This window comes from Ochotona curzoniae, unplaced genomic scaffold (genome assembly GCF_017591425.1).
Source record: "Ochotona curzoniae isolate NIBS_2020 unplaced genomic scaffold, NIBS_Ocur_1.0 contig_1302, whole genome shotgun sequence".
Lineage (NCBI taxonomy): Eukaryota > Metazoa > Chordata > Mammalia > Lagomorpha > Ochotonidae > Ochotona > Ochotona curzoniae.
The window spans coordinates 8,064,183-8,086,458 of record NW_024465035.1 but is presented as its reverse complement, the minus strand read 5'-3'; the positions used below and the strand labels follow the sequence as shown (position 1 = coordinate 8,086,458).

At 42.8% G+C, this 22,276-nt stretch overlaps 1 protein-coding gene across 1 annotated transcript in view; it reads left to right on the top strand.

Moving 5' to 3' along the window:
• EFHB (EF-hand domain family member B) overlaps positions 1-22,064 on the top strand; it is a 37,867-nt gene extending 15,803 nt beyond the window's left edge. Inside the window, exons 6-13 of the mRNA XM_041003854.1 lie at positions 1,407-1,536; positions 6,392-6,475; positions 7,029-7,096; positions 9,950-10,104; positions 14,538-14,745; positions 18,532-18,744; positions 20,126-20,307; positions 21,738-22,064. Coding sequence (XP_040859788.1) covers positions 1,407-1,536; positions 6,392-6,475; positions 7,029-7,096; positions 9,950-10,104; positions 14,538-14,745; positions 18,532-18,744; positions 20,126-20,307; positions 21,738-21,911 — 1,214 coding nt within the window. The 3' untranslated portion in view covers positions 21,912-22,064. The remainder of the gene's footprint in view (positions 1-1,406; positions 1,537-6,391; positions 6,476-7,028; positions 7,097-9,949; positions 10,105-14,537; positions 14,746-18,531; positions 18,745-20,125; positions 20,308-21,737) is intronic.
• The last annotated feature ends 212 nt before the right edge of the window (positions 22,065-22,276 follow it).

The following is a 22,276-nucleotide window of genomic DNA, read 5'->3' as shown; positions in this document are numbered from 1 at the left end:
CTCACATTCAAACCTCCGCTGTGTCTACACTTGGACACCACATTCTTTCACATAACTTGACTGTTCTCCGTATCTCTACCCTTTCTACTTCCGCAGCCCCATCTCTCCCTTTTTCTTTCTCCTTCTCTTAGGAAAATGCTTTATTCATCTTTTGGAAAATGTTAGCATCTATTGAACAGTCTAGTACAGTCCAAAGCCATCATTATTTTAAGAAATACGTTGATAAATATATATACAATCCATTTACACATGTGCATATATACTACTGTAGGCAATCTATAATGAGGTGTCTAAGCATTTAACAGGAAAATTAGGGCAGGTTTGTTTTTTAATATCTCAAGAACTTTAATGGGCCGTAACATGACTGAAATTACCTTCATTTGTCACATTTTCTTTTTCTTTTTTTTTGTTTTGATATTTTCTTATTTTTTTAAAATTTATTTTTAAAAATAATCTTACTTAGTTGATTAGGGTACAGAAGGTCAAGGACTACAGGAAAGTGGGTAATGCCATTGTTTCCACACCAATATCATTTTTTTCCCTGTATCTGGGGTCAGGAGAGAAACAAAGGGAAAAGCCCCACCCAGCCTCCCATCCATCCCAGGTCTCTGATGTGAGGCACGCTTTGAGGGTCCTGCTCAAGCAATTTTGATAGTTCAACAGGTCTGAATTGCTGCCAATCTTGGCGTTCCAATCGCAATGAAACCTATTCAGAATCCACCGGCTGACATAGTGTCTTCATGGTTGGGGTTCTGAGATCAGCAGTTCAGTTGGAGAGATCTCCAAAGAAACTTCATCTGAGATGATCCCAAACCTGATCCTTGTGTGAGTTTGCCAGTACGGAGTCTGGCACAGTCCGTAACCCCAGTCAGCTTATGCACATGCTGGTCATTGCATTTGCTGGGTTCATCCTGTTTCCACCCCTGTCTTCTGCACGAACCAGTGGTTGTGCAACTACAGATATCTTCACTGGCATCTTCACTACCACACTAAATGTCCACCCCCTTATTTAATTTTTGTTCTTATTATAAATAATATTATTTTCATGATTTCCTTTGTAGTTAGGTCATTATTTTTGTATAGAAAGGCCACAGGTTTTATATAGACTGACTGCAAACTGAATTTATTTGTTAATTCTTTTTTTTTCTGCTAGAGTCTTTGGGTTTTTCTTCTTATAATTTTTGAAATATCAACATAAGGATCTCTCTGTGTTGTGTTGTCTTGCACTGGTCTTCCCATTCTTGTGAGCTGAATGTGTCATTTCCTGCACTGTTTCCATCTCATTGTTTGTCCCACTCTCATTTTCAATGCCATTGGGAACAGAATGTGCTTCTTGCAAGATAAGTTTGTTGTGTTACTTAAGTCAGCAATCTTCCTTTCCTCTCCCTTGACCCGTACACCCACAGGAGAAGCAAAGAATCGAAAGTATAACCCATCAAGTTTCCATAGGTTTAACTTGTATGGCGTCCCAACACCGCATTTTAATGATGGACGAGCCATGGCTAAAACTTTACATTGGCTCCATGAACAACAAATGTAAGTTTAATTATATTCCATTCAGGAATAAGTGCTAGATATTTGACTTTTGGATTAAAGAAAAATTTATTTTCTGAATTTATTCTTTTGAAGAGGCCATTTCCTGGGATTCAATAGTAAAATTAGTAGAAGTATAACAGACGTGTGAAATCCATTTCTGTTCAGGTATTTCAAAGATAACCATGAAACTGTTTTTTGGCATATGGCATGCTGAAGTTAATTCATGCCTTTGTAAGTAAAGGTAAACACATTACTGCATATTTAAAATCTATGGGATCAACTCTGTTTGTGTTTCTTAAAAATAATTGGGCTTGCAAATGTCTACCAAGATGATTATGTCACATATGATTAGCCTGACATTTATCTGTCAGCTTTAATAGTTACTTGGGTGCCTGAACATTTCATTTAACTTCTGTGAATTGTGACCTTTTTATGTCTTCATTCCATTTGTGACTTCTTCCCCAGGAAATTAAGATGAGATCCTTAATTCTTCCCCCGTTATGTTTTATATTGAGACATTGCTTAAACATTTTGAGATTTTCTTTTATGCTTTAAAACTCTGATTGTCAATAGTGGTATAGTGATTTTGAAGACTGATGTTACTTTCCCCCCAAGAGTTAAGTCCTGGTCCTTAATTTCAAAACTTATTAATGTTAGTCGGTGCGGGAAAAGGCTCTTTGTAGATGCCATTACATTGCAGACACTGAAGAGACATTCTGGGTGATCTGAGTGGGCCTTAGATACAATGTAAGCATTCTCAGAGGGGGAGAAGAGAGTTGAGACCAAAGAGGGAAGGACATCCGGAAGAGATGGTGCTGTGAACGCAGAGGCATCTCTAGACCGAGGAGCACCAAGGTTTGATGAGAGCTGTCCGAGGTTGGAAGTGAGATGTGGATTCTCCCCAAGAGCTTTCGGGGGAAGCGTGACCTTGTGTGCTATTTCTGGGTTCCAGAGGTATAAAATACATTAATGCTGTAAGCACCAACTTGTGGTAGTTTCTTATCCTCATCACGGGAAATAAGCACGCTGAAAACCTGGGTGGTGATGGTGGGGGTAGATCTGGTCTGCTTTGTTTCCTTCTTAAAAAGAGACGCTGACCATCCAGGTTTCCATTGGGCTCACTGTGCATGCAAAGCTCACAGTCCCATGGGCGTCCAGCCCGTCTCACTCTTGGCCTCTTTGTTCTGGTTCTGTGTTATTTAATGCTGCCAGGACTCTGTTCATTCTTCCTATTTTTCAGATGATGGCCTGGGATTCTGAAGGAGTTAGTCCTTGAATTCTTGAGACCTTACACCTCAGAATGCCTGGAGTAGGAAGGAAACCCAGACAACACAACTCCAGAGGCTTCCCTTAATCACCATGCTGTCATCTGTCGAAAGATAGTGCTAACAGAGAAGGGTTGGTTCATTCCCCAAATAGCCATGATGGCTGGGGCTGAGCCAGGAGCCAGAGATTCCATCTGGGCCTCCCACTTGGGCTGTCTTGTATTACTTTCCCAGGCACATTAACAGGGAGCTAACTAGTAAGTGACATATTTCTTCTATACCTTTGCTTTGAACAATCAGATGTGTGTGTACATGAGTGAGTGAATTCACTGGCATGTGAAGACTTGATCTTGGTTGGTGAATGCTGTGAGGTTGTGTCATGATGGTGTAACTAGTGATATTTGGACCCAATGGGACTTCCTATAAAGAGGCTCCAGTTCTCCCAGAAGCATTAATCTAAGACATTTTAAAATAAAAAAGTCAGGTCTGTTTTACAACCTTTATTCCCATCATCTCTGTATTTTCTTAGTTACTCCTTTTGGAGCTGGTTCATAGTTTTTAACTCTGTTCAAATTATGGTACTTAATCTGCCATTCTTTTATTCTGATTTTGCCCATTTATTTCTTCTTTTTAACAGTAGGAGATGAGTGGAGAAATAAGAGGTGAATCACTTTATATTACTTTTTTTGTTTCTCCACAGAGTGTCACTCTTCTCCAGAAAATTATTCAACTCAGTCTTTGTATAGTACAGGGAATATCTTTAAAAGCAAATGGAATTTAAGATTTTAATGTTCATTATCCTTAGTCTTAGCAAAACAATACAGAATTTATTAATTTTAATGTTATTGAATAGTGCTATTGTAATTTTGTAGTTTTATAAATAAATGTTATTCATTTAATCATAATGATAGCAGTAACAAAATTACATTGCAGAAAATTGGCAAAATAAAATCACCCATAATACTGTCATCTTAATTCAACCATTATTATCATTTTAATGTACGTATTTTTCAAATGTGCCTTCCTGTGTAAATTTTTACATGGTTTTCACTCCATTGCAATTCTGTATTTTACATCTTGATTTTTCACTTAACAGAAAGCAACTATAAATGGATATTGCTGTGTATTTTTCATAACTAACATGTAAGAAATGTGCAGAGCTTCTTGTTAATGAGACCTAACTTAATCACTCCCAGTGTTCATTGCTGAACATTTTGATTATTTTCTGTTTTCCATTGTGATCTATGAGGCTGAAAACATTTTTATGCATACAACTTTTCTATATTTTTAGTTATTATGTGGATTATTGCCTTATTATTGATTCCCAGACGTGGTTAAAAGGGCATAAAGCTTTTTATACTTTTTGAGTCATATTGCTGAACTATAGGAAATTGCATTAGAACTTTGAGTGTTCTACCAGAATTTTTCACAGCTTCAGATTCCTCCTTGTGAAAGCATACACACACACACACACACACACACACACACACACACACACACACACACAAATGTTTGTGTAGATATGTATATTTATTTACTGGGAAAAGCACTTTGTTATGATTTAATTTTGTATTTCTTTTACAGCACATGATAATTTTTCGTATGTTTGGTAACTGGATGTAGGTTATTTTTTTTTAATAGACTTATTTATGTAAAAAGCAAAGTTTTAGAGAGAGAGACAGAGAGAGACACAGAGATCTTTCATCCTGCCTCAGGCTGCAGCCGGGATCTTGTAACTTGTCCCACCTTGTCTCCCATGTGGTTGTGGGGCCTGCTGCTCCCCTGGGCACCTGAGCAGCTGGAACTGCGACCGGCACTCATACAGGATGCTCATTTTACGGGTGGCAGTCAACCTGTGCCGCGGTAGCGGACGCAATTATGACTTTTTGTTGCGCACATGAGAAGCCCTAAATCACGTTGTAGAGATCAGGGGCCATGACTGGAGACCAGCTAGACTAACTCCAGGTTCTTGTCGTTCCACACGTAAGAATACAATTGGGAGATGTAGATGGGGGTGAACAGAAGAGCAGAGTTCATTAAGAGACAGGAATACAGAACTCAGATCTAAGTGCAGATAGCCAGAGAGAACTGCCGACACCTGTGCTGGGAGCATCCTTTATAGGGTGGGGATGGTGCTTAAGCAGGCCCGACTGATAAACACACAAACTTTCTTTTGAGCGTAAGAACTTCTTTTAAAACTAGATCTGTCCTTTGAAGTTACATTACACCACATGTATGTGTAGCAACTGCAAATGTTTTAGGTGCTATATGCTAGACTTTAGGATTTTAGGATTCCAAGAAGGCAAAGAGGCAGTCAATTTAAGTAGGAACGACGAGGCTACTCCATTTTGGATCTAGCATCCCTGTCGATGTGCCTGGGAAAACAGCAGAGGATGCTCCAATTTTGGGCTGCTGAACCCATAGCGAAGACTGGGAGAAAGCTCCGGGCTCCTGGTTTCAGCCTGGCCTGGTCCTGACATTTGGGGAGAATCTCTATGTGACTCTGCCTCTTAAATCAGTCAATCATTCAATCTTAGGGGCTCTATACATTGGCTCAACAGGCTGATCCTCGCCCTTTAAGCACTAACATCTCATGTGGACACCAGCTCATGTCTGGCTGCTCCACTTCCCATCCATGGCCTGGGAAAGTAGCAGAGAGTGGCCCAAAGCCTTGGAACCCTGCACCTGCATAGGAGACACAGAGGAACCTCCTGGCTCCTGGCTTCAGATCAGCTCAGCTCTGGCCGTTCACTTAGGGAGTGAACCAGCATAGGGGAGATCTTTCTGTCTTTCCTTTTCTAAGTATATTTGCCTTTCCAATAAAAATAAATACATCTTTAAAAATAATTGTATAGGTCCATCTTTAAAAAAAAAAAAGAAAAAATTTAGGTGGGGACAGAATGGGTAGCATAAAGGTAGAGGGGGTGGTGAGCCTGCTTGGAGTGTGGGCAGGAGATCTGAAGCCAGGCTGTGTTCCCCCTGGGCAGCAGGCAGTCCAGTAAGCTCCTTGTGGGGAGGTGCAGGGCGACACATGGACCCTGATAAGGTAGGTAGGGGATGTGCCGTGAGCCTCCATGGTGAAGTTTAGAATGTTTGTCTTGGGGCCCGGCGCAGTGGCGCAAGTGGTTAAGGACCTCACCTTGCACGCCCGGGATCTCATATGGGCGCCGGTTCTAATCCCGGCAGCCCCGCTTCCCTTCCAGCTCCCTGCCTGTGGCCCAGGAAAGCAGTCGAGGACGGCCCAAAGCTTTGGGACCCTGCACCCGCGTGGGAGACCCGGAAGAGGCTCCTGGCTTCGGACTGGCATAGTATTGACCCGTTGCGCTCACTTGGGGAGTGAATCATTGGACAGAAGATCTTCCTCTCTGTCTCTTCTCTCTGTATATCCACCTTTCCAAAGAAAAAATAATAAAAATAAATCTTTAAGAAAAAAAAAAAGAATGTTTGTCTTAGTAGTTTGGAATGTCCCAGATGAGGGGCTTTCCTGAGCAATACACGTTCCACTAGGTTTCGCATTTCATTGGGTTTGGTGGTTTAGACCTCAGTGGTCTTACAGGCTCTTGATACTTCATTGTTTTCTAACTTTACAGGAAAAAGGGAGCCAAGATTGTATCCAAGAGAGTTGATGATTTCAATGAAAAATTTCAACATAAACTTGGAAGAGTTTTAGACCCGTAAGTTAATGCTTCTCAGTATCAGTGTATTTGCACCAAATTAAAAAAAAAATGCTCTGGTGGTAAACTTTTGTATGTTCTGTTGGATTCTATTACATAAAACCTATCATTCTTTCGTTGTCCATCAGTAGAACTTCGGTAGTTTCCATTAAGTTTGAGTCCAGGAGAGAGGCGAGTTCTCCAGTAGAGAGGCAGTCTTTGGAGAAGGTGGGACGATTTTGTGTGAGGCTTCATTCTTGGGAAAGCAGAGACTCATCTCATTGTGTTTCTATTTTGCTGTCTTCTCTGTTTCTATCCATCTCTGTATTTCTCTACTTTTGCTCTGAATATGCTCTCTGTCTCTTTTGATAATCTGGACTGTGAAAGCGTCCCGTTGTTGTTTGTGCCAGTTGGAGATCAGACAGAAGATCTGTTGTGAGCGTGTTTGTTTGATCTTCATAGTGTGGCTATAGGAAGAAAATATAGGCTTCTGAGAACATGTGGCAATGTTACTTTACATTCTGGGGATGCCCTGTGCTAGGGAGTTTAACTAACGGATTTGTTTCCTTAACAGCATCGCAGAAACCATGACTGTTCCTCCAGGCCACACATTTGGAGCTTGCCCCCATCCTGAGGAGTATGGTAAATACACAAACTTTCTCCTAAAAGCAAATAAATTCATCAAAATCCTCTCCAAGTTATGCATTCAGGTCCCTGTCTTCTTCTTTCATAGCTTCCAGTGTTAAAGGCTTAATATTTTGCGTTAATGAGAAAGATATGAAATACAAAAAGAAATGTTCAGAATTCTGTTTGAAATTGGTACGCTTTAAAGCCCTGGCAGTGAATACTGAATGTGTAGGGCAGACCTTGGATTTTGTTTAGAAATTAAATGTAGACTGCATTTAACATGTCAACATGAAATGAGACAGCTTTTTAATGAATCCAGATATTGTTATAAGTGCTTGCTACTTCAAGTGTGGTCTGCACATGGGTACTATTGCAGTCCCCTAGGAATTGCTTAGAAATGCAGAAATTTTAGTCCCCAGTCCATACCTATTGAATCAGAAGCAGAATTTTTAGCAATATTCCCAGCTGAATTGTAAGCACATTGAAATCAGAGCAAGCACTCTTTTATGCTCCTCTAGTTCAGAACCACTTTCGCCCCCAGCAGAAACATACCAGGATTCTTATAGTTCTCAGCCGAAGGGGGGTGGCAAATGTGCAACAACATATCAGGACTGGACTGTATGTCAGGGGCTTTCTTTTTCTTTTAAGATATTTATTTATTTGAAAGATAGAGAGAGAGAAAAAAATTCCATTTGGTGGTTTACTCCCTAAAAAGCTGCAAGAGTTGGTGCTGGGCCAGGCTGAAGCCAGTAGTCCTACATACCATCCAAGTATCTTTTCTTTCCTTTCCTTTCCTTTTTCTTTTCTTTTCTTCCTCTCTTTTTCTTTCTTGAAAAGGCAGATTTGCAGAGAGAAGGAGAGACAGAAAGATATTTCATCCATTGATTCACTCCCCATATGGCTGCAGTCGCTGGAATTGAGCTGATCCAAAGCCAGGAGCCAGGAGCTTCCTCTGTATCTCCCATGCTAGTTCAGGATCCCAAGGCTTTCTGGGTCGTCCTCTGCTGCTTTTCCAGGCTACAGGCAGGGAGCTGGATAGGAAGTGGAGCAGCTAGGACATGAACCAGTGCTTACTTGGGATCCCAGTGCTTTCAAGGGGAGCGTTAGCTAGTTGAGCCATCGTGTTGGGCCCATCCAGGTCTTGCTGTGAGTTGCAGGGACTGAGTCATCTTCTGCTATCTTTCCAGACACATTTGGTTGGAACATTTTAGAAGTAGTTCTTGAATGATTTGGCATCAGATTCAGTCCAGAAGAAGGCATCAGCTTGGGTGTTACCTACCAGGCAGTTAAATCTAATGGGGTTGTGGTGGGAAAACCATGAGAATGGGAGAAACAATCATTGAAATGACTTCCCTTACATGTTGTCTGTTAACAAAGGAAGGTACGGAATCACTCAGCCAAAAGCCGTCTGGTGAAAGGGAGAAGACTGTCCTTACCGAAGTAGACACTCCAAGAGGAAGGGGTGTTAAGGAGGAAACGTGCTCATGCCCGTTTTTGTCAGAACTTGTCCCTTGGCAGTGTTGTTCCCATTCCAGGGCCCTTAGATGGCTCCGTTTCAAATGCCCTAGGTCTGGGGCATGTGCCTTACCCCTGGATCCAGCAGTAGTTGTGGGTTCTCGGCAGCTATCCATAGAAGCAAGATTTTTATCAGCACATGCATAATTACCTCTTGATTTAATAATAAATAAGCGACTACAGGAGCTATGAGTACCTATTAAGAGAGTTCCTTGACATGGCCATTAGGAATTAATCATGTCTTATAAAAATAGGTGTAATATTAATTGCCTTGAACTTCAACCAATATTGCAATTTAAATTAATCCATCTGGGCTGGTACTGTGTACGTAGAGATGACACTGCTGTCTGTAGCCTTGGAATCCCGTACGGGAACCACCCTGCTCGTTCTGCTTCTTACCCAGCTCCCAGCTAATGTGTCTGGGAAAGCAGCAGAGAATGGCCCAGGTCCTTGGGGCCCTGCAACAGATCTGGGAGATCCAGAAGTTTCTGACTTTAGGCTGGCCCCACTCTAGTTGTGGCTATTTGGGTAGTGAACCAGTGGACAGGCAATCTCTCTTGGTCTCTCTCCCTCTCTCTCTGTAACCCTGCCTTTCAAATAAATCAATGAGTCTTTATTTATTTATTTATTTAATAATCCATCCAAGGTGTCCCAGCCTCCTGCCATCATGGCCTTGCTCCAGGGAAGCTGAGAGTTGTTGGAGGAAACAGGACCGGGCGTAGGCCAGGGGAAACTAACTGAAGAGAGGTCTCCCCTGGTGCTGGCCACCAGTCCAGCATGCCTGAAGCAGCACGGTCAGCGTTAGGGAGGTGTGTGGTCTCGACCTCTTGAACTGTGGATAAGCCAGGCCTTCAGGGCCGCTGGTCGTTTGGGCAAGCAATACTGAGAAATGGGAACTTGGTGTGCAGGCTCAAGGCCAACCGGAGGGAGTAAGGAACTTGAGTTTAGGTTTTACAAGAGTTCCCTGATGTTTAATCATACACTGAGGGGTCCTCGCGTAGGGTTAGCTCCAGTTGTCATATCCTTGGCGTTGTAGACAAATGTCACCCAAGAAAGAACTTGGCAAGGGCTCATTATCTGAGGAATGGACTGCACACAGCTCAATGGGACCAGTGATGGCTTTGACCATTCAGTTTTTAAGTTTCTTTTAACAAAAAAGTGACATAAAAAATAGAAATATTGATCTTTCTCAATTACTTCCTATACTTTTTCACATACAATAATGTCATTTAGATGTGAATTCATTTTTTTTTTAATTCACAGAAATTGTTAGGTTCCCCTGGCCCCTTAAGTAGAAATAGTATTGACAGCCTTTTAATTCATCTGAAAGGTGTGTTCTCCCCTCTTTGGCAGGAGCTGGTGATCTCATCTGTCGCCGACTGCCAGGTGAATATCTTCGAGGCAAGGACAGACAGCGAGCTCTGATTGCAGCAGTTCGACACCACCTGAAGAAATTTAACTGCCAGCACTTTGACACTTTGCTGGCAGCCTTCAGGCACTATGACAAGGTGAGTGGGAGGGCCCGGGTCGTGGTGTGTGCATGGGCTCATGGTTCCCAACAGGCTTGTGTTAGTCAGGGGCTGCTACCTGTAATCCCAGGTAACGTTAACCTGAACACAACCACGCTGATGTTTCTTTAAGTAAGGCTTGCGGTTGCCTTTGTAAAGCTAAGTGCAGTAGTAGCAGCAAAAACCAGGTAGCCTGCAAATATGTACTCTTTGGGCCTTTACAGGGAAATGTTTACTGAACCCTACTGCAGGTGAGAGGTTGTGTAAGTGTGGTGCTTCTCGCATCGTCTGTGTCACCTGAGCACGTGTTAGCAATGCGCAGTCTAAGGCCCGCCGCAAAGGTGCTGGGTTAGGAACTTTGATTTGGAGTCTGGTGATTTTCTTTTATTTTTTTTTTTTAAAGATTTATTTTTATTATTTTTTCATTGGAAAGGCGGATATACAGAGAGGAGAGACAGAGAGGAAGATCTTCCGTCCGATGATTCACTCCCCAAGTGAGCGCAACGGGCCGATGCTATGCCAATCCGAAGCCAGGAGCCTCTTCCGGGTCTCCCACACGGGCGCAGGGTCCCAAAGCTTTGGGCCATCCTCGACTGTTTTCCCAGGCCACAGGCAGGGAGCTGGAAGGGAAGCGGGGCTGCCGGGATTAGAACCAGTGCCCATATGGGATCCCGGGCATGCTAGGTGAGGACCTTAACCACTTGCGCCACTGCGCCGGGCCCGAGTCTGGTGATTTTCACAAGCACCCCAGGTGAAGTCATGTACACTCAAGTGTGACAAGCACCGTTAGGAGTTTTGAATTGCAGTGTGCTGGGAGAGAGGGGGGTGGAGTGGAGGTAGCATCGTGAATTGGACACAACAACTTACAACTAGATCTGTATACACAGTACTTTTAGGGTAGTGTCAAGTGCAGTGTTCAGTGTTGAGAATGCCAGATAATTCAATTCTGAGTCTACTGTAGATTTTATCATTTGATAAGGTCAGATCAATCTGATGCTGCATCATTATCTCTTGCTCTTTTTAAGAATGTTATCTATCTGTTTGAAAGGCTTAGCTACAGAGGAAGGGAGAGAGAATTCTTACATTCACTAGTCCACTCTCTGGATGACTGCAGTGGTTGGCTGGGGCTGGGCTAAACTGAAGCCAGGAACTGGAACTCAGTCCAGGTCTCCCACACGGCAGGCAGGAGCCCAAGGACTTGAGTCAGCTTCGACTGCTTTCCCAGGAGCATTAGCAGGAGCTGGACTGGAAGTGGAGCAGCCAGGACCGTGACATTCATAGAATGCTGTTGTACTGGGCAGTGTCTTCAACCACTGCACCACAACATTTGCTCCATACATCAGTATCTGATCTCATTTTAGGCTTTCACAAAACTACTTTTATAAATCCTGGGGGTGGCACTGTGGTGTGGCAACACCATTTTCCCTATGGGTGCTGATTTAAGACCAGACTGGCCCACTTCTGATCCAGCTTCATGCTAATGTGACTGGAGAACCAGCAGAGGATGGCTCATGTGCGTTAGCTGTTGTGTCTGCACGGGAGATCTGGAAGATGCTCCTGGTTCCTGGCTGGGACTGTGGCCATTGTGGCCATCTAGGAAGTAAGCCAGTGCATGGAAGATCTCTCTTTTTCTCACTCTATTTCTTTGTAATTCTGCCTTTACAAAAATAAAGAAATTTTTAAAAAGCATAAGGAGGATTGTAGGGAATTTCCATTGAAATGTGGCATTTAAAAATATATTTATTTTTTGCAAAGCAGAGTGATAGAGATGAGGAAGAGGGCCTGGTTAAGTCAGTACTGCAGTGGTAGCGTTCCGTGTCAGAGCGCTGGTTTGAGTCCTATGCATGCCTTTTCTGATCCATCTTTCTGTTGATGTACCTGGGAGGGAGCAGACGATGGCCCAACACCCATGTGCTGCCACCATGTGGTAGATTAGGAGTAGAGCAGCTGGGACTTGATCCAATACCGATATGGAATACTGGCATTACAGATGGCAGCTTAGCGTGCCGTGCCGTGCCACAGTACTCCTCTCTGGATAATTCATTTTAAGGCTAGATGTTTTATTTACTTTTATATTAGGAGCCTGTGCAACTAAAAAGTTGGCTTAACATACCACTTAAGTTTGTACTAGTTATGGGGCTGACTTTGTGGCACTGTCGATTAAGCCACCATTTGTAATGCTGGCATGCTGTAGTAGAGTGTGGGGTTGAGTCCTGGTTGCTCTGCTTCAGATCCACCTTCCTGCTTATGAACATGCCATAGAAGACAATCTAAGACCTTGGCCCCTGTTACCCATGTCAGAGATGTGGGTGGAGTTCTTGGCTTTTGGGGCCTTTAGGAGATCGAACTAGGGAGTGGAAGGTATCTCCCCACCCCTCACTTTCTTTCCTCTGTCTCTGTTGCTCTGCCTTTTAGTTAAACAAACAAACGTGCCTTTGAAGGAATGAACTAGGGAGTGGAAGATATCTCCCCGCCCCTCACTTTCTCTGTCTCTGTTGCTCTGCCTTGTAGTTCAACAAGCAGACAAACAAGCCTTGAGGGACTGGATTTGTGGTGCACTGAGTTGAGCTATGACATGGACATTCCATGTCGGAGTGCTGGTTTGAGTTCCACCTGCTCTACTCCCCACCCAGTTCTGCACTAATGCATCTGGGTCGGCAGCAGTGCAGATGCTTTAGCCGCTGACCCTCCCCGGGAGAGCCGATGCAATCCTGGGCCGGTCCTGGCCTTGGCCGTCGTCTGGGCAGTGGGCCAGGGGATAGCTCTTTTTCTGTTTTCCCATCTCTCCGTGTGACTCTGCCTTTCAAGTAACTAAGTTTTAGATCAAATTATACTAACTATGTAGGAATGGACACCTACACAGCAGGAATGAACTACATTTTCCTCAAAACTGTATTTAAAAAAACTGAAAGTATTTGACTGTTTGGCCTTCAGTAGAGACGAATTTCTGTTTATGGTAGTTTCCAGATAAATCTTCAGAATTAAAACAGGGAAGCTGAGCTAAGAGCATTTCACACTTCACGCCGGCCTGGACACGCCACACACACCATGGTTGAGGAAATTCCCATAGCAGTGACGTGACTAAGAGAACCTGTCACAATATGCAAGGCCTGACTTTTAAAAATCCTTCATTTTAAATGTAATTATAAGAAATATGATTACCTTAATAGTTTCTGATTACCTGAGTAAACCACCAGGCACATTCTTTATGATGAAATTAAACAGGGAGGAAAATTACTTGGAATCATTTAATGTTGATGCCATTTAAACAGTTAAACTGTAATGTGCACAGTGCAATGCTCAGTGTCCTTGAGGAGCTGTTTGCTGAGAAGATGCAATGAGAGTTTAGTGCAGCTGTAGGATGAGTTTTATTTCAATCCTATGTGATTGGAAGTCTGCATTTAATTTGATGGAAAAACATTCTATCAAACTATGATTTCCTAATTGAATCTTCTTGGCTTATAAATTTTCTTCATTGTTTACTGAACTCTCAAAATAACACCATAACGGGGGCTTACGCAGTGGTATAGCAGGCTAGTTCTGTGCCTGCAAGTGCTGGCATTCCATATGGGCACTGGTTTAGTCCCGGCTGTTCCACTTCCCATCCAGCTTCCTGCTTATAGCCTGGGAGAGCAGTGGAGGACGGCCCAAAGCTTTGGGACCCTGCACCCGCGTGGAAGACCTGGGAGAAACTCCGGACTCCTGACTTGAGATCAGCTCCGCTCCAGCGGCCATTTGTGGAGGGAACCAGCAGATGAAAGGCTTCTCGGTTTTTTTCTCCCTGTGAATCTGCCTTTCGAATAAAGTGTAATTAAATCTTTATGAGCGCAGCAACAGGGGCCAGTGTTGAGGTGTGGCGTGTAAGCCTCTGTTGGCAACAGCAGTATCCTGTGGGAGAGCTCTAGGTTGAGTCCCTTCTGCTCTGTTCCCGTCTAGCTCTTTGCAGATGTGCCTGGGAAAGCAGAGGAAGACGGCCCATGTCCCTGAGCCCTTGAAGCCATCTGGGAGGTACGGAAGGCATTCCGAGCTCCTAGCTTTGGTCTGGTGAAGTCCCAGAGATTGCAATCATTTGCGGAGTGAGCCAGCAGACAGAGGCTCTCTCTGTCTGTCCTCCGTTCTTTCTGAATCTGTTTTTCAAATAAACAAATAGATCTTTAAAAGCAGTACATCAAGAATTCTTCTGGAGTTTAACGTCTGCAGCTAGTGCTGTGTGTTATATTAGATTGACACAGTGAAAGTCAATATCACTTAATATTAACTCCTCTACATGAAGATGGAGATAAATTCTTTGAATGTCAATGGTAGACATAATACTTCTCTCCCCTGCCCGCCCTCCCTTTTTTTCTTAAGCTAAGTCGTAGAGATGCTGTCTGTTTTGCTCTGGAAGTCAGCGGTCATTTCATCCTTTCTCTCCCCTGTTTTGTGTCTGACAGAAGGGAGACGGGGTGATAGATAAGGTGGAACTTGGGGAAGCTTGTGAGCAGGCTGGCTTGCATCTGGATGAGAAGCTCCTGGACCAGCTGTTGGACTATTGTGACGTGGATAAGGACGGCCTCATTAACTACCTAGAGTTTGCGAATTTCCTTAACTGGAAGGACAGAATGCTGCTTCAGGAGTGTGAGGAAAGGGTCATTGTTAAAGGTATTTATTTATTTATTTTTGGTATTTAATTTTTGAATGCCTACCAGAGTCTTGATATTTTCACTTCATGTCTGCATGTTTAAAAAGCTTAAATCTTTCCAGCTTTACTGTTGTATAAAAATATGCATATTTATAAATCTGCCTAGTTATTTGCTTGTTTTTGCATGAAATACCTGTGGAAGAATAGGAAGAAACTGGATAATGTTGATTTCTGCTGACTTAATTTTTAATCTGTTTTTTATATCTTTTGAGTTTGGAATTCTGTATTATTCATTTTAAAAAAGCCAGATCATTTATGAGAAAGCTCAAAATATGATGGATAGTTCCTCAAAAAGTTCATGGAAAAATCACTTTAAAAAGTATGTGTATGATGATAGATTTTTGGAATCCATGTGTGGTTTTTTCCTAATATTTGTTTTCCAGAAACTTAACTTGATATGCATGGATTTAACAATTTTTTTTTGCACCAAAATAAGTTTAATTTTTAATTCCAATTTTCCTCAAATCTTTCTAAGTAATTCCTATTTCAAGCATATCTAAGATTACAGTGGGCATATTTTTATCTTTTAAAAAATTGACCTTAAAATTTCTGTTAGTTTGAAGAGATATTTTCCTGCTTTCCATAAACTCTATATTCAGTTCTCTCATGTTGATGTATGAATATTACTTCATTACTCTTTGAAATTTAGGTTATTTCCAGTTTTTAAAAATAGAAATATGGATTATGCTATTATTATCATTGCTGAAAAAGATTTCTAATTATAGTTTCTTTCTTCTGAATGTTGTTATGGTCCCAGAAGTAACTGTCTTTGTTTTCATTACGCCTTTCCCAATGATCCTACCAATTTGCAACTTTTCAGCCCAAGCTGAGCGAAGATTTGATTTCAGTGTTGCTACCGTAGGGTGTTGTTTCAAACATCCTTGTAATTTAGTTGGTGTATAACGAGACCTTGCTTTAATTTTTGTGCCTGAATGATCAGTATTAACTTTTTAAAAAGCTTATGTTTTTATTTTCTCTCGGAAAGTCTTTCCTCTAAAAGCAGAGGGTACCACACTTTTCACTTGGTGTTCCCGGGTCAGGCTTTTCTGCAAGGTGCAATGCAAACTTGATCTTTCTTGTCTGATCTTTATTGAAGTGAGAGCTTAGGTGGAGTATCGGAGCCTTTCCCTTAGCACCACTAGGAAAGTGCTAGAACATTCTTTACCTAATGACACTGTCTTACAGAAGACAACTCAACTCTCCCAGAGTGAAGAAGGGATAATGGCATTTTTGCCACCTTGGTTTTATTCATGAAAGAATAGAAGGAAAGCAGAGACCTGTGGTCAGAGCAATCATGTTTCAGATTTCTTTCTTTCTTTCTTTTTTTTTTTTCTGATTTCTGGATTCCAGCTTTATCAGTCAGTGGAGTTCAGGAGAAATTTTCTTCTTTAAATGTTTGGTTAAAAATGACAAGTTAGTGGCCCTTAGGCAAGTGGACCATGCCAGGCTGGGTTGAAGCATCTGCCAGCATGTGCAAGACCTGGGTCGTGGAGTGGGCCTGGTAGGGGGACTCTGGGAGCTCCCTTGCTGGGCTGCAGTTCTTGCTGGTGAGTGTGAGAGTTGGGCCTGTGGGTGGACCAGGCTGTGCAAGGCTGCAGCACCCATTTGCATGCGTGTGAACTGGGTGTGGGGACATGCCAGGTTGGGCGAGCCTGCTGGACCTGCTGGCACTCATGAGAGCCAGAGTGGGTGTGAATCAACTGAGCTAGGCTGCAGCACCATGTGGCAAGTGCCAGGACTGGGTGCAAGTCATGTCAGGCTGGGTTGCACTACCTCCTGGCAGGCACGAGATCCAGGGCTGGGAACATGCCTGGCAGGGGAACCATGTACAATAGGCTGTATCTATTGCTGGTGAGCACAAGAACCAGGTCTGGGAGTGGGCCAGGCTGGACAAGGTGGCAGCATCTGTTGGCATATATAAGCACCAAGTGTATGGTGGGCTGGGTGGGCTGTGCTGCGGCACCTGTTGGTTTGCACAAGATATGGAGCTGGGGCAGAAATGACCAGGCAGTTGATTCCACATGTTGGCTGGTTCAGGTGACATACCACGTCTGACCCTGCAGTGGTTGGCATACACAAGAGTCAAGTCTGAGGTCACCCCAGACAAAATTTGCGGGGTACTCCCCAACTAGACTACTGGACCGAAACTTGGCCACAGGGAAAAATCACAGGATGTGTGATCTGACCTTGGAGTGCATGTGTTGGGACTGGGCCTTGTTAGTCTCTGATGCCTGTGAAGTGGGCAGCATGCCCAGCTGCACCCGGGGACGTGACAGCCAGTTCACCTGGGCCAGCAGAGGATGTCAGCTGCCTTTTCAGAGGAGGGAAAGCAGAACAGGTTGGACAACTCTCCCGGTCAAGCTTTGCAGCAAGCGTCTGGGTCTGGGTCCACTGATGCACTAGATGGACTTTGTGAACCCATAAACCTTGGAAAGATTTTCTGAACCCTGGAGCAATGAAATCAGCAACTTTTCAGAACTATTGTAACCATTCAAGTAACACCCTGGGGACACTCTTCTCCACGGGGTCGTCAAAGGCTTGTCCTCCGTCCTGTAGATTGACAGCAAGGACCTTTCTCTTCCTCCTCTGTGGACACAGGAGAAGAGACTGAAACGCATCCCACCTACCTTGCTTCGTATCTGAACCTCCCCATCCCAAGAATGTGTGCATACATCCCTCCGAACAATTTAAAACATTTTAAAAGGAAAATAAAAAAAAATTCAGGGAGAGGGAGAGTGTGGGAGAAAGGGAGCATCACTCTTGGAATTGGACCTATGACCTATGACCTGTGTTGAATCTGTTCGAAAAACCCTTAAGTGTAAGAATTAAAAAAAAAAATAACAAAGATCAGTGCAAATCTATCTGTGAGAGAGAACAGTCTTACAATTTCAGTTCTGCTTTGAGGTTTTGTTTGATACCTTAATTACGGAGGGCTACTGAAAATATCCCTTTCTGTTCTCACAGGGAGTTCTGAGAATTTCTTTGGATGTCGCAATGCATGCTTCTTCCACTCCCACCAAATATGTGTGGAATTTTCAACTCCAAATAATGTCTTCTCCAGTCTCTCCCTAGGATACAGCTGGGAATAACATGCGATTCGAGTTAAACATGAAAACAAACCCTAATTAAAGAAGAAGCAAGAGAAGAAAATCAAAATAGCATATTTGTTGCGTTCACTTAGTCTCTCTGATTTGAAAGGTTGTGAACCATTAGGCCATGTTCCTATTTCCTGCTATGTGACATTAGCATGAACTTGCAACTAGCCCACTGCAGGGTGCTGGCATCGGGGCAAGGTTCCCACCAGCTCTGTTTGCACTGAAAAGAAGAAATGTACTGAGAAAACTCATTTTGTAGTTACAGCACCAATTGGTAGTATCTTTTTTTTTTTTTAAAGATTTATTTATTTTTATTGGAAAGATATACAAAGAGGAAGAGAGACAGAGAGAAAGATCTTCCGTCCGATGGTTCACTCCCCAAGTGGCTGGAACTGAGCCAATCCGAAGCCAGGAGCCTATTCTGGGTCTCCCATGCAGGTGCAGGGTCTCAAAGCTTTGGGCCATCCTCGACTGCTTTCCCAGGCTATAAGCAGGGAGCTGGATGGGAAGTGGGGCTGCCGGGATTAGAACCAGCACCCATACGGATCCCAGGGCGTTCAAGGCAAGGACTTTAACCATTATGTTATCATGCTGGGCCCAACTGGTAGTATCTTACTGAACTTTTTTTTTCCTTCTTACTTTTTCTTAAAGGTAGAAAGCCAGATTGTTCAAAGCCCGCTGAGACTAATTTTGAAGAATCAGAACCAACCCTCCTGGTAAAGCCTGAAGATATTGTCTTGAGAGAGCCCGGGAGCTCAGAGAAAACTCTTCGGACACTCCTGAGACCCAGCGACAGGGTCTCTCAGCATTACAGGACAACTTCTTCTGAGATCAATGCTGTGGTCGGAGGCGTTCCTGCTATTTGTAAGGATGCCACACCCATGGACAGGTTTTTAAGTGATCAGTAAACACGGAAACCAAGCGTCCGTAGTCAGTCCTTGCATTTTCTTAGCTTCCTTCTCTGTTAGGCTCATGTTCTCAAGGCCTTGAGTCCCCATTCTAGTGTAATGAATCTTCCCATTCCCGTTAGAATTTGCAATGTTTGATAGAAATATATTTGGAGTTTTCGATGCATGTTAGAATATTCTGGCAATGAAAAAATGCCACATCAAGAAAGGAAATGTGGGAGCAAGCATTTAGCAAGTGATTCAGCCACCACGTAGGACTCCGTGCCTGGGTCGTAGTCTGCGCGTTGCCTTCCGTGCAGCTTGCTGCGAGTGACACGTATCCGAGTGACAGGAAATGACGGCTTTGGCGGTCTCTGCCACCTGGAGAGGGGACCTGAATGGAATTCTGGGCTCCTGATTTCTGCCTCGCCCAGCCCCAGCTACCGCTGGCATCTGGGGAGAGAAGCAGCAGATGGCAGAGCCCTGTCTGTCTCTACCTTTCAAGTACAATAATAGAAATACAGATGGGCATTGGCACAGAGGTTAGCTTGCCATGCGGGATGCCTGCCTCTCCTCCCAGAGTGCCTGTTTCTAGTGCTGTCCACTTCACTTCTGATTCTCTCTCTGTGTCATTCAAATAAAAACAAAAGATAAATATTTAAAAAGATAACGCTTAAAAAGGAAGGGAGGGCCTGGTGCTGTGGTATAGCAAGCTAAGCCTCTACCTGTAGCACTGGCATCCCTTATGGGTACTGGTTTGAGTCCTGGCTGCTCCACTTCTGATCGAGCTCCCTACTAAAGTCCTGGGAAGGCAGCAGAGGATAATTGAAGGGCTTGGGCTCCTGCACGCATGTAGGAGACCTGGAGGAAGCTCCTGGCTCCTGGCCTTGGGCCAGCCCAGTTCTGGCTTTTGTGGCCATTGGGGAAGTGAATCAGCAGGTGGAAGACCTTTCCTTTTCTGCCTGTCCTTTCTTTGTAACTCTGCCTTTCAAGTAATTTATATATATATATATTATATATATATATATAAAATATATATATAATTTAAATATTTTATATATAAATATATATAATATATATATTATATATAAAAATTTATATATTATTATATATAAATTATTATAATAATATTATTATATATTATTATATATAAATCATTATTATATAAATTTATATATTATTATATATATTTTATATATTTTATATATTTATATTTTATATATTTTATATTTTATATTTTATATTTTAATATTTTTATATATTCAGCAGTTTGCAATTCAGACGTAGTTCAAGTATGTAGTCATCTGAGGCGCAGGTGACTGTAACTGCAGAAGGTCTGTCTTCTCCCTTGTCAACAGGTTACCCTATTTGTGGCATACCAACCGTTCGATCTGATATTCCTGCACCCCGAATCCGTCGCATCAGTGACAGAACCAACTACGGAGAAGAGGGCAACGCTTACTCACTGCTCCACCCCACCATCTTCTCCCAGAAAGGGGTGTTTGAAAGAGACCTCTTCAAAACCAGGCCAAAAGAAGAGGTACAGAACATTCTCCAAATGACTGCAGTGGCCAGCGCTGGGTTGATCCAAAGGCAGGAGCCAGTAGCTTCTTCTGGGTCTCCCCCATGGGTGGGCGCAGGGGTCAGAGCATTTAGGTCATCCTCTGCTTCAGGGAGCTGGAACAGAAGTGGAACAGCGGGGGCTTGAACCAAAGCTAGTGCCACAGGCATCATCAGCTTTATCTACAAAGCCGTGGTGCCAGCCCCTCCGGTACTGCTTTTGAAGTAGAATTTGAAAGGAAGCATCTCACTCATGTTATATATTAAGTTCCTTGTATTACAAAGAAATAAACTCAGCACTGTTTTTAGTTGAGAAAAGGCAAAAGGATCAATTGTTTCTTTCTATAAGCTGCTGATGGCTTTGGACCTGCAGAACCCACAAGACAGCATGAGGAAGACCACTCTGCGCCCTGAATGTCTGCTGCTACTACACGCTTTGGATTATCAGCAATGTGTTTTGGTTTACGACACTGTGTCCTGTTGCCACATTCTCTATAGCTACGGTTACTAGTATAGTTTGCAACAGGTCAATTAGATAAAAGAATCCTACTTTAAAGATGATGTTGAAAATGAACATTCAAGGAGCTGGCATTGTGCATAGTAGATTAAACCTCTGTGTGAGGCACTGGCATTACCCATGGGCGCCGTTTCAAGTCCTGGCTGCTCTGCTTCTGGTCCAGCTCCCTGCATGTGGCTTGGGAAAGCAGCAGAGAACAGCTCAAACCCTTGGGCCCCTGCACCCAAGTGGAAAACTTGAAAGAAGTTCCTGCTCCCAGCTTCAGATTAGCTCAGTTCCAGACATTGTGGCCATTTGGGGAGTGAACCAGTGCATGGAAGGTCTCTTTCTCTGTCTCTCCCTCTCTCTGCCTGTAACTTTGCCTTAAATAAGAATAAAATAAATACTTTAAAAAACCCTTTAACACTCAAAAGGTCTATAGGGTTTGTGTAAGATCACAGGGCAAAAGGGAACTGAGATGTAACCCGAATCTCTTAGGTCTTCTAGATTTAGTTCTTTTTACTCGAACCTTGCTTCTCTTTAAAAGGACCAAAAACGCTCAGAATTGAATTTGTGTACTAGCTGGTATAGTTGGATATTATTTATTCCTGAACTGAAAGTTCTGATTTCTGATATTTTTCTTATTTTACATACATGTGTACACACATTTAAAAAACTGTATTCTTAGATATTATAAAATATATTTTTAAAAGATTTATTTTATTTTTATTACAAAGACAGATATACAGAGAGGAGGAGAGATAGAGAGGAAGTGGAGCTGCCGGGATTAGAACCAGCGACCATATGGGATCCCGGCACATTCAAGGCGAGGATCTTACCTGCTAGGCCATGCCACTAGGCCCAAAATACAAATCTTAAAACATAAATATTGGTCTTTAAATGCTTTTTCATAGATTGCTGAGATATTACATAACATTGGTGTTGAGCTCTCTGATGAAGAATTTGAAACTGTATGGAATCTTGCATCGAAAAAACATCACAGAGGAGAAGTTTGTGTGGAGACCGTCAGAGATGTTCTGGATGAATTACAGCACGCAGAACGGATCAAGTGTAAAACAGCCATGTGATATTTTGGACTTCATTAATTTAAGCAAAAGATTTGTTGAATCTGTGTTCATCTAAAACGTTCGACCCATTCTCACTTTTGATGTTCTTTGAGAACTCAGCAGGCAGTAGGGTGGGATGCATATGTCTTTATGTGTTGCTAATAAAATTTGGAATCTAAAATATACTGTTTTCCATCAAATTTCCAAGAACTTGACAAGTGCTTGCGGAGTCAACCCTCATCTTTTGAAAGGCATAGCTCAGGATGGTGTGAGAATTTGGGGAACCTTTAGGAAGTAGGCCTAAGGATTTCATCTATGTTGATTGGTTGTCTCAAATCTGGAGTCTGGATTGTGACGCTAAGTTCATAAAATTTTGCTTCCCACAT